Genomic DNA, 12,695 nt, shown 5'->3' with positions numbered 1-12,695 from the left:
AATTACCAAGGATTGCATCTAAACATGGAATACAAATCAAAATGTCCAAAATTATATAAAAACATGGACTTTTTAAATGTTTTGTTTGTAATGAACAAAGCTTTCCAATCAAGATCATATTTAGACGACCTGTCTCTGTCATGAAAAGTATAGCTGAACTTTTGTAGGCATAACGGTTCACCGTCAGCCCCAAACTTGATTAATCTAAAAACTACAAGTCCCAGTCAGACTCTCCAAACTCGTCACACAACAAACGAGAGAGAGAATAACGCAGCTGGTTTGGAGAGGTGGATGCTTTTCAGGACTGCAGAGAGAGAGGGAGGGAGAGAGAGAGAGAGGAGAGGAGAGGAGAGGCCGACAGAGAACAGAACGAGAGAGGCTTTTCTCCCGCATGTAAATGGGGGTCAACAACCCGTGGTAGAGAAGAAGTGAGAATAAAAGAATAACAAACATGGTGAAAGACCAGGAGGTCGAGCGGATCGCCAAAAAACTTGACAAAATGGTGCAGAAGAAGAACACGGTGAGTAGTGTGGAGCTGTGTGGTTATTTTATAAAACATCCTAAAAAACAGTCAGGTAAGCAGCAGCAGCATGACGTCGGTCCTCTACTGTGTGGAGAGATTTCTAGAAAGCAGCGTGGTGTCTGTGTGTGTTGTTGTGTTTGTACCTGTTCATGCGGTCTCACGTAGACTGCTCATGTTGTGTTGTGTCGGCGAAACGCCTTCGTAAATCATATCAATGAAATAACGTCGAGTCGTATTATGTCATTTGTGCTGGCCTTCTCCCATAGTTATAATATATCGCGTTCTCCCCTGCCTGACAATTCAGCCGCCAGGAAGTAAAAAGCACTCACTGTGGGGGGTGATTGATTATTAACCACACCTTTTATCAATTACCTCGTCAGTCACCTCCTTGAGTTTACTGAAGCTTTGCCTTATTTAAGTACTGATACAAATATGACTTTTATCCAGATTATCATACATGAAACCCTATCATAGATGTATATATTCTCTATTTTTACATTTGCAGGTACAAAAGTAAAAGTCAAACTCTATAAAATGCATCTATGATATGATAGTCTTGATACAAGGCTATTGAAACATTTTGTTTGCGCGCAGCTTTTTGACATAATTACTGGTTTAGTATTGTCAGTGTCACATGGTGGGATGACTGGGAGAGAGAGTGGGTGGGTGGGTGTGTGTGTGTGGAGCCTCTGTGTGTTGTTGTTTGTTTTTTCTTTTTTGTGTGTGTGTGGCTTTTTTTTTGTCTCTTTCTCACCATGCTACTAAAGTTTATTTACTACCATACCACAAGGTTGGCTTTTGTGGTAAAAAAAAAAAGAGAGAGAAAAAAGGTGTAGAGACAATGTCAAGGCCAACAGTGCTGTATGAAATTAGCCTACTTAGACAAATCTTTCTGGGTTTAAATATTTATTATTGTCCATAGATTAATGTAAGATTAAGGGAAGCCCTTCTTTCATAGTCCTTACTGGAGGACCTGATGATACTTATAGCCACAGCAGATACCAACGCATCAGGTGGCTGATTGGAGATGATGGGTGGGTGGTGATGGTGGCTGACTGGCAGTTCAATAAAGATAAAGTTGAACTAATATGTGGCAACATTTTCATGATTTCACATCAGTATCAGTTCAGTAGAGTATTGTATACAGTAGTACTGAATATCATACTTTAAGGACTTATAAATACTCTCTCTGGTATACCTTTCCACCAAAGTACACAGGGTATTCTCTGTGCAGCCCTGTGTCATGACACATTAGCCTACTGGAGGTGTGAATTGTAGAGATTTTACAGACTCTGGTTTGTGATGCAGTTTGCACTGGGCTTATTTTGTAATGAAAAGGACACACCTTATGGGATTCCTTTTAGGTGCGCCTTGTCGACTGAAACAATCAGAATAATACTAAACCTATTATTCCCAAATATATCTATTTATATTGACATTATTATAAAGGGAGTGCTTATGTTCCCTCAGCCCTATACCCCAAAGCCTGATTTATACTAGTTTTATATTTTAGATTTATTCTAGTTGCACGCCTATAGGATCCTGGGAACATAGGATGACCTTGTTAGAAACCCTGGAATGGCCTCTTTCTTAGCCCACTTTATTGGGATGAATGTGTTTCAAAGAGCAGTTTAATGTCTTGTCTATTTTAATCATCTATTTTATCCACCTCAGTGAGTCATCAGTAGGTAGAGACACAGAGTGTCTTGCTCAAGGGCACTTCAGCAGGAGACTGTAGCTGCAGCAGAAGTGTGTGTGTGTGTGTGTGTGTGTGTGTGTGTGTGTGTGTGTGTGTGTGTGTGTGTGTGTGTGTGTGTGTGTGTGTGTGTGTGTGTGTGTGTGTGTGTGTGTGTGTGTGTGTGTGTGTGTGTGTGTGTGTGTGTGTGTGTGTGTGTGTGTGTGTCGCTGATGTGGCAGTGTTGGTCTCAATCCAACTTTTCTTCTTTTTGGAGCGTCAGTATTCCACACAGGGAATGTTTGTCTCACTCTGCAGCCCTGTCTCCCTCTTTCTCTGTGCTTCTCTCTCACTCTGTTCTCTTCCTCTGTCGGTCAAATACATTGGCATCATGACAGGGAAGGTACCATTATGTTGCAAAGCGATCAATTACAGAATTATTTTTGTATTAAAATCCCCTCCCCCTTGTATCAGTTTACAGCATACGCACATGTGTGCATGTGCCAGTGCCCCTCTCGCTCTCTGCTACACTGTCAGTTTTTGTCTGTTCATTTGTCCAGGACGGTGCCATTGACCTACTGAGAGAGTTGAAGAACACCAAGATGTCCCTAGAGACGCTGCAGGTACAGTTTGACACCACCCATCTCTGTCCTCAATACCAGCTCAGAAAATTCAGCACGCCAACAAGATTATGACTTAAGCCCCTAAAGGCTCTGTCCATAACTGTAATCCTGGGTTCCCTTCCCAGAAGCTGGCATACAAGTATCCTCTTCCGATTCAGTTTCCCATCGCTTCTTCTGATTGGCTCGGCAGCAGATTTAAACCGAAAACACATATGAAGGTGTCTCACTGTATAGTAGATGTTTCCGGTTCGAATCTGCTGCCAAGCAAATCAAACAAAGCTAATGACTACAATGGCCTGACTGAAAATCAGCAGCTGCAAATCATGTACCAATGACGAGGTACAAGCGCCACTTTACATTGGAGGAGATGAGATGGCAAAGTGTTTAGAGAAATTGTATTACGGTATAAGAATCTGAGTCATATTTTCTGGTATGTGTCTCTAAAGAATGGGTTGAGACTTATTACATTTAAGAGCATTACAAATAGAAGGCATAGAAGACATATTCCCTTCATGCTGTTTTCTTTTTTTTTAATCTCGTCTACAAATTCAATCACAAATTATTATTAAATTCAAATAACTATTAGGGTTGAGTGGCCTTCCTTAATTGACTTTCATGATTTCAACCTGGTGAGGTATTTAATGTTTAAAAAGCTGTGTATGGTACCGTGACAATAATGAAAGCCATTAATCATTCTCACTATTCATAGATATCAGATTTTTTTTTGGCCAAATTTCACATGCAGGGCGTTTTACTTGGTGCTTTGTAGTGAATGGCAACATATTAAAGCTTTTTTTTTGTGTGAAAATGTTATTTTCTGTATGGTAGAGTATGTTAATGCAATATAACTCCTACAATTGGGGTGGTTGTATTTGGTGACTCTGCTCTTCTATTGAGACATTTAGATCCTGTGTCTGGTTTGACACGACCTTTTGAGCTCTTCCCAGAGCAAGCAGGCAGGCTCTATTAGCTCAGCTTGAGCAAGAGACCCAGGGTCAACAGGAAAGTAACAGTCACTTAAAAGGATCCCTGGCTAATAAGCCTTATATGCCTTAATAATACATCATAATTGCCCCCTATAACTAACATTTTAAATTAAAAATACCTTAAATATTTTATTTATTTTAGAAATAGTCCATCTTTCACTCAATAGGGACAACTCCCGTCGCAAGATGATGATGCCATTTGTCCATGTGTGGTCCAGCCCTATGGAATGTATGGAATGCATGTGCTGATAAAAAGTATTTAAAATATTGCTTTGATGCTAATATTAACCATAGAAAGTATTGAGTTGTTTTTTAATCAGCACATGCATTCTATACATTTCATAGGGCTGGACCACACGTGGACAAAAGCGACGGGAGCGGCCCCTATTGAGTGAAAGATGAACTATTTTTACTTTCTAATTTTTATTTTCAGATTTTAGTTGTATAGGGCAATTATAATGTATTAACACATTGACTGCCAGAATTATTTCATAATTTTTTAGCCAGTGCCAGAGTTTTTCATTGGAAAAAAAAAAGTACTCAGGAGCCGAAATACAGCATTTTTAAGTTTTAAGTTAACAAGGAAGTGGATAGGAGTCTAGATCTTCAACTAATCATATCTCCTTGGTCTTTGGGTGAAATTGGGGAAAAGAAAAAAACTTCTATTTTTTTAATTTTTTTTTTACTTCACGTAGATCTACGCGATTGGCACGTGGCGGCTTTAAAGCGGTTCGCGTAGATCTACGTGATTGGCATTCAATGTGTTAAGGCTTATTAGCCAGGGATCCTTTTAAGAAACAACATGGAGGCTATGGAATGGTTGTAGGTGTGATTAACAGCACTGGAGATTATTCAAATATCACAGTTTGTACAAAAGTAAATAAACATCATCTTCCATGTGCTTGCTCTGTTATTGCAGTATTCTCACCAACCCCCCCCCCCCCCCCCTTGTCCTTCTGTGTCTCTGTCTGTTTTTCTGTCAGTCCACCCGGGTGGGGATGTCAGTGAATGCTGTCAGGAAGCAGAGTTCAGAGGAGGAGGTTCAGACCCTGGCCAAGGCCCTCATCAAGGGATGGAAAAAACTATTGGGTAGGTGTGTGTGTGAATCACCAATATTTATACTATTGTAGAGCCTTAACACATTCCATGCCAGAGTTTAATATCATAATGTACTCACCAGTGCCAGCGATTTATTGTAGTTTTTTTTTTTAACGCTAAATCCGTTAAAATCGCGCGTTCAACTGTTTGTAAACACACAGGGGATCTGTGTGAAACGCCCAGCGAAAACCGTTTCGATCTGCGATCCGCCATCTTGAAGCTACAGCGGTTTCATCTAAACAGCGATCAGCGATGAGAAAAACAACATCCGAGAAAATGGACATTTAGTTTCCGCTTTAGAGTGGAGGCGGATGGGATCCGGAATATCCGGATCCCGGATAATTCCGTTTCCGGTGGTGCTACAATGAAATGTGTCGTAGCGAACAAGGCCTACAATGAAATGTGAACCTGTGAGTAAAAAAAAGACCACTTCGCGTAAATCTACGCGACTGGCACGCTGCGCAATTAAGTAGGTTTGCGTAGATCGACGCGATTGGCACTCAATGTGTTAATCAAGTCCTGGAAAAAATGATTGGGTAGGTGAGTGTGTGTGCGTCACCAATATTTATACTATTGTAGTATTGAATGTCTGTACAGGAACTTTCAAGTCCAGAAAAGTCATTTTGAGAAACATTTGACATCTGGTGTGTGTGTGACCTCAAACAGATCATTGACTCTGATGAAGATGCACCTGGCATGGAGTTAGTCATTGATATCGAGCACCTTTTATAAATAAAAAGGCATTGAATAGCCTGTGATGCTCCAGTGCTTCTTTCCTTTTACCTTCATCAGATGGTACAGAGGAGAAGAAGAAAGAGGGATCTCCTGTGAGGAGGTCATCCACCTCCAAGGACGCTGGCAGTGAGAAGAGGTCGGTCTCCCCACTGTCCCTCAGTGATGATGTCACTGCACACAGACAGAATGATTCAGCACATCTGCTAGTTTGGTTAACTTTTCGTATCATGAGATCTCAATTGTACGGTGAAACAAAAAACGTGGTTACTTTGGTTCACAATGTAATGCAAACTAAAAAGCAGTTGAGACACTTCCACACACTGAAACAATATACTACCATAAAACACAGCACACACAGAGTAAAATCCTCAGTGTTAATTTGTCCATTTGTAAAGGCCTTGCGCACTGAGTCTCATTCATATATAATTGTGTAATATATGAATAATTAAATTAACACTCAGGATTTTACAGTGCAGTAAAATGCAAAATGACCGTAAAACCGTACACGGTTAACCTACAGTAACTCCTCTCTCCTCTTCAGCAGTAAGAAGCAGGGGGACCCCCCTCTTACCCCCACCTCCCCCACCTCCCCTACTTGCGCCCCCCGCTTCACCACCTTCCCACCCACCCCAGTCACCACAGACAGCGTCCGCACCAAATGTCGAGGTCTACTGGTCACTGCACTACAAACTGATGGTGAGAAGATAGATAGATAGATAGATGGATCACTGTTTGACAGATGTTATATGCAGACATGCAAAAGTGTCACTTTTCAGCTACAGTCACCTTTTTGAACCCAAATAGGGCAATTGTGTGACACCTGACCAGAAAGAAAACAACATGTTGTCACCTTTTTCACCTCGGGGCTGTTTGCATGCCTGTATATGTAGATGGTAGCCCCATCTGTGACCTCCCCTTCCCACTGTAGCCCTGTTACTCTGGTGAAACGGTAGTCCCGGCATCCTACAGATTTCTGTAGTTTCAACGCTGTGGTAAAATTAAACAACTGGTTGAAACAACCTTTTAATGCAGGTTTGTTGTAACCTGACTGTCAAATGGAAGAAGCTTGCGACACACATTTTGTCTCACAGCCTACTTCCATCTGAGACTCCTGAAGCAGAATCGATGACAGACGGCATTTTAATGTTTTCAAGCTACTTGGCAGGTGATTGAATGATCCCGCCCCTAGCAGCCGCTGATTGGTTCTAACACGCAGCGGACCGGGCAGCTTTACTCCCTGAGCGATCCCAGACCTCCTTCCTGAAATCAAATGCAAATGAGATTTCCGGAGGGAGGGGGGTTTACCAGGCTAGGTTTGTTGACAGCCTGCACCAAATTTAACAAGGAGGCGTGCTGCTGATCGGGATCGTGCCTCCATGTTAAAGACAGGGCTAATAGATGGAGAGACGGACAGACATCATTGATCATATACTATAACGTTTATATACCCACTGCTGCTGTATACAGTTTGTGTGTGTGTGTGTAGTGAAACAGTGTTTGTGCTGTGTGAAAGCTAACATCAGTGTGTGTGTGTGTGTACTGTAATAATGTGAAATGTAACATTTGTGTGTCTGTGCTGTAAAAACGTGACACATAATCTGTATGTCTGTGCTTTTCAGATGACCATAAGAACATTGGTGCAGACTGTGAGCATTTGGCTTCTCAGATTGAAGAATATATCCTTGAAATGTGCACCTGCTCGGGTGTAGTGCTACATTATCTTATTTAACCTAATATTTCTACTTGTGTGTGTGTGTGTGTGTGTGTGTGTGTGTGTGTGTGTGTGTGTGTGTGTGTGTGTGTGTGTGTAAACAAATATTTCTCAACCCTACCACACGCATACATTGCAGTGTATATTGGTCCTTGACTCGCTGTGGTCCACTGATCTTCCAGGAGTTTAAGTCCACAGATGGGAAATATAAAGCTCGTATGAGGAGTCGGATCTCCAACCTGAAGGATCAGAAGAACCCAGAGCTGAGAAAAAATGTCCTGTGTGGAAACATCACGCCTGAACGCATTGCTAACATGACTGCTGAGGTACCACCATGCTCTGTGTGTGTTCATACACATGTGTGCATGAATACTAGGCGACTATGAACAAATATGCACTCTGTGTGTGTGTGTGTGTGTGTGTGTGTGTGTGTAGGAGATGGCCAGTGCAGAGTTGAAGCAGATGAGAGAGACGCTGACTAAAGAATCCATCAGGGAACATCAGCTGTCCAAAGAAGGAGGAACAGAGACAGACATGTTTGTCTGCGGCAAGTGTCGTGGAAAGAACTGTACTTACACCCAGGTACCTATACTGTACACACATATAGGGACACGCATGGCCCAAGAACTGCCAAGACTTTGTTAACCAAAACCAGTCAAAGACCAACATATCAACAATCACTTAAGAGGGTGTGTGTATGTGTGTTTAAGGTGCAGATACGCAGTGCTGATGAGCCTATGACCACCTTTGTACTGTGTAATGGATGTGGAAACCGATGGAAGGTAACACACACACACACACACACACACACACACACTTGTATGCACTCAGTGGTGTGTTCTAGATTTTTTTGGAGGGTATACTATAACAAGTAAGACGCGCGAACGCTGGAAGCGAACGCAGCTCGAAAATATTGTGTATTTACAGACTTGTAATCCGTGTTATTTCACCATGATGGAGAGAGAACATTGACTGTGTGTGTGTGTGTGTCAGAGCATTGTCTAAATTCCTGCACTCTGGCGCACTCGGGTGGCTGCTTACAGGCAGTGCACGCATGTGAGTCATGTCACCCAGGGGCAGGCAGGCAATGAGAGCGTGAGTCACATGGGTGCATGCAGCCAATGAGAGCGTGAACACAGACGGAGACACACACACACACACAACCCAGGCAGAGTTACATAGTAAGCTCCACTTGGTCGGAGGCGCGGCTTCGCCGCGCCTCCTTCCGCGTTCGCAACAATTCCCCCCCAGTTCCTCCCACACGCACGGCACGCACGCGCATATAATTAATTAATGTAAAAAATTGCGCGCGCTCCGCGTAACTCAACCACTTTGAGTTTTTGGCCTTTTATAGCCTTGGATGCATTATTTTTTTTTTTATATATTACCATAGAAGTGCAAGGATTGTTATAAATAAATGCTGGTTAGGCTTATCAGATATAATAGCAGTGTTAACTCATTCACTGCCAGAACTTTTTTTTTTTTGCGTTTGCCCACTGCCAGAGATTTTTCATTGAAAAAAAAAAGTACTCAGGAGCCGAGATACAAAATGTTTTAAGTTTTAAGTTAACAAGGAAGTGGATGGGAGTCTAGATCTTCAAAAAATCATATCTCCTTGGTCTTTGGGTTAAAAAATAAATAAATAAATAAGAACAAAAATTTAAAGTCGTTTTAGTCGTTCTTGGCAGACAGGGCTTAAAGGACAGAAGTCGTTTAGTCTTCTAGGCAGGGAATGAGTTAACATCGAGCCTTCCTGTATCTATTACAGAATAGTATTAACTTGGCATTGAAGACACAAACTGTATTGAAGATTCAAGATTTTGCTGTGCTATGACGCGCAATTTGAATACTAATGAAGTACTCAATTCAGTGACCTACGTTCAATGAAGTGAATGGCAGGTCGTTGAAATGTGGGAATTCCTTCGCCAGTAGCCATTAATTATCACCCCAAGAACAATAGCCACGCACATGATAAGCCTTCACCTCAGAGTTAGACTAGTCAGACGGTCAGACCACATTCTTGCTGTTTGTATTGCTGTCCCCCAGCCCAGCCACTCCTGAGTGCAGCAGCGTATCAGATGCGTATCAACGTATCAGATACGCCGTTTCTAACTGTTTTTGAATGTATACGGTGGCGACGAAAGAAATCTGTATACGCCGTAGCGTACCAAGGTAGAACACTGTATGCACTATACATTAGATACACATTCCTACAAAATATACGGTAACACTTGCTATGCACATGGGATGCATAGCAAGTGTTACCAAATATACTACTTAGCACCTAATCTCTCAAGAACAGATTCAGAGCTACGCTACTGAATCTGTCGAGAGCCCCGTTCAGAACGTGTGCGTGTTAGCTTACAAGTGGGCGTGCCTTCAGATCAGGAAGCAGGCCGCGCTTTACCCAATCAAATGTAGTGGGCGGGATTTACTGTCTGTGGGCTCCCTTCCCACTGAAAACAAACCAAAACTCATTTAACAATAGCGTCCTTGGAGCAGACAAAACCACGGAAAGATATTCACATTTTAACTTGCTCTTTCATCATAGAAACAAGTGGGCTTATAACCAAAACGATCCATGTTCTCTGGGAGAAGTGGTGTTCGTGTTCCGTGTAGAAATATTGTTAGTGGGAATGAAAACATAAGCGCACCACCGGAAGTGGAGCGCTGAGGGCAGACCAAAACCCCGGTTTCCTTGCGCACAGGTGTTCCATTCAGCTCGTCCCAGAGCCAAGTGAAAGAGTAACAAACAGCAGAGGGCGCTGTTTTTCCTTTTTATTTGGCAATGGGTTCCCAGATTGCTTAGCACCATACGTATGCTACATTATACATTTGACACTGTACACAATACACTACTGCTAAACAGACTGGAAAACTGAATTGGACTTTCTGGCACAGTCATTCATTGGTTCATATCTCAGCTCCTCAGGACTGTTTTTCACCATTGGGAGCTATGCATCAAATGAAATGCCATGACATACTATGTCATGGTATTTCATTTCGATTTCCATAATAGAGAGTTACCCAAGGTTCAATACTTGAACCTCAACTGTTCAACCTTTTACAAGCTCCCCATAGACCAAATTATGTATATAAAACACTTACCATTATTGTGCAGATGACACTCAAATTGAAATAGCTCTCTCGCTGAATTGTTATGGTACCATAGATGCGTCAGTGCATTGAACAAATCAATGACTGGATGTGCCAAAATGTCCTTGAACTTGAAGTCAAAACTGAGACAATTTTCTTTGGTGCCAAGGAGGAAAGGCTGAAGGCTAATGGCCAAACCAGAAATATGGGTATAACTATGGGTACAGATAAAAAAAAATAACAGCCATCAAGACAATAACAATGTCAGCCTATTATCTTAATGAAATAATACAAATTTGAGTATTCATGTCCAAACCAGAAGTATTAAGATATACCCATGCCATATCTCCAACAGGCTAGATACATTTAGCAACTGTTCATTGTTAACGAATGATCATTGATAGTGGGTGTCAGTACTATGATGTTACCACTAGATGGCAGCAGATATTCAAATCTCCTAGTTTGGCCTCCTGCACTCCTAATTTTCCACTCAGCTCCCTCTGCCTCTTTTCTGTTGACCTCTTACCTCCCATCCACATTTCCTCTTCTATCCAGTCTCCCACCATCTTCTCTATCTTATTCTTCTTTTGTCCTGCCCCTATCTTTCTCCTACCCTTCTACCTCCCCATTCTCCCCACGTCTGCCTGTTATCCTCATCTCTTCCCTTTGATTACATCTCTAGACCCTCATTGCCCCCTTCTCCTCTCCTTCCTCTCGCCTCTTGTTCTCCTACCTCTCTCGCTCTCTCTTGCATTCTCGCTCTCTTGAGTGCTACCCTTATTTAGCAGTTAGCTGTGCTCTAGGTCAAGGTGAATGGGACTCATCTGAGGAATTACTGCTTTGTAGGAAGTTTGTTGTGTTGTATAAGCACTTGGCACTGAGCCCATCGCTGAAACTCCTAAACTCTGTGGGAAACAACGTTTTTCTATTTCCACCTGCATGTAGCTGACATGCTTAAATGCAGACACAACTGAGAACAGCCTCCCATATCTACATCACATTACCGGCATGTAGCTGACATGCTTGAACCACTTTCAACCTGCTGTCCCTATTTTGGGCATGTCATTATAGGTGAAAATGTTAAAGAATTTGCATCCATTTTACCAAATTGTAATGTAACAATGAAAAAAAATGGCACAAAAAAATATCACCATTCGTTGTACGGCAAGTACATACGGTTGGATTAAGTGGTGAATGTAGACAGCCAAGAACAGTCTCCCTGTTTTTACATCACAACAAAATATTTACAAGCAACCAACAACAAGTTCAAAGGTCAGAGCCATGATAGGTTTGATCCCTGCAACAGGGGCAGTCTCTGTGTCTCATGATGTCTTGGAAGTTATTATTTTTGGGGACACTAACTTGTATTGTTTAAATGTTGTTTGATGTTTAAAGTATAACTTTATTTTTGTTCTCTCTCTCTCTCTCTCTCTAGTTCTGTTGAAGAGCGCTGTGTGGATATCACTCCCATCATGAGACAACTTGACTTAAGTTGAATTTTCTTTCAGTTAAACTTTTGTAGTTTAGTTTGTTTTATTTTGTATATTTTATACACATAATCATTAGTTTGTAATATATTTGGAGCCAGTTGTGTGATATAATATAACCTATATATAACTTTTTTTGTACAATGCGCTTAATTCTTAACTCATCTTGTTTCATTCATTCTGTACCAGTATCGCTGCTGGTACGTAAAATCTTTGGAACTTCCATTTTGCTGTGTTTACTTTTGAATGTAACTCTAAGATGTCTTTAGAGAATATGAATCAGTCTTGGGCTCTTGCAAATGGTCCAAACTGCTTTGTGTAAATAAAAAAGAAATAATGCATCAATAACTAAATCATCTCATTTCTTTTTTTATGCAGTGTTATAATGATCTGAAGGTACTGTTTCCATGTTAGTTGTTGAGCTGAAAATGGCTGGGGTTGAGGTTTTATGGAGTCACGTCTGTTGTTTCTCATTCATGGAAAATAACCGGATTAGGTAAAGACAAGTTCACATACACACAGACCGCATACGCACACACTTGATATCCGCGTACACAAATTATGTACACATGCACACAAAGGGTGACTGACGTATATTATGACCAACTCGTACAGGCACATGCACAGTTCCTTTGTAAACAAAGTTGAGATAGAAAGCTGTTAAGGGTCAAGTTGTATTACGTTGCCACACACAGCAGCAAGTATTGTGTTTTTAAGGACTTGACTAGCATTTATACATAGCACATGCCAGTCTGGCTTAG

General features: G+C 41.5%; 1 protein-coding gene across 4 annotated transcripts; it reads left to right on the top strand.

Annotated features, from left to right (window-relative positions):
* The first annotated feature begins 323 nt into the window (after positions 1-323).
* tcea2 (transcription elongation factor A (SII), 2) lies at positions 324-12,163 on the top strand. Of its 4 annotated transcripts, none has more exons than XM_080444545.1 (10): positions 324-520; positions 2,759-2,821; positions 4,791-4,896; positions 5,698-5,776; positions 6,185-6,336; positions 7,260-7,316; positions 7,523-7,677; positions 7,787-7,933; positions 8,062-8,133; positions 11,883-12,163. In XM_080444545.1, exons 1-10 carry the CDS (start codon positions 452-454, stop codon positions 11,889-11,891), a joined length of 909 nt encoding a protein of 302 aa, XP_080300671.1. In that variant the 5' UTR covers positions 324-451; the 3' UTR covers positions 11,892-12,163. The 4 variants fall into 4 exon arrangements, with proteins under 4 accessions (XP_080300671.1, XP_080300670.1, XP_080300669.1 ...); XM_080444544.1 differs by having other exon boundaries at positions 6,182-6,336; XM_080444543.1 differs by having other exon boundaries at positions 4,791-4,902.
* The last annotated feature ends 532 nt before the right edge of the window (positions 12,164-12,695 follow it).

The sequence above is a fragment of the Gymnoscopelus braueri genome (assembly GCF_963280865.1).
Source record: "Gymnoscopelus braueri genome assembly, chromosome: 12".
Lineage (NCBI taxonomy): Eukaryota > Metazoa > Chordata > Actinopteri > Myctophiformes > Myctophidae > Gymnoscopelus > Gymnoscopelus braueri.
This window is presented reverse-complemented; position numbering and strand designations above follow the sequence as displayed.

Excerpts from the sequence above, each read along its gene's own strand:
- tcea2 (XM_080444542.1), top strand. The coding sequence starts at position 452 with ATGGTGAAAGACCAGGAGGTCGAGCGGATCGCCAAAAAACTTGACAAA. Across the intron at positions 6,337-7,259 it reads CACTGCACTACAAACTGATG|ATGACCATAAGAACATTGGT; the intron begins GTGAGAAGATAG and ends TGTGCTTTTCAG. Across the intron at positions 7,317-7,522 it reads GGCTTCTCAGATTGAAGAAT|TGATCTTCCAGGAGTTTAAG; the intron begins ATATCCTTGAAA and ends GCTGTGGTCCAC.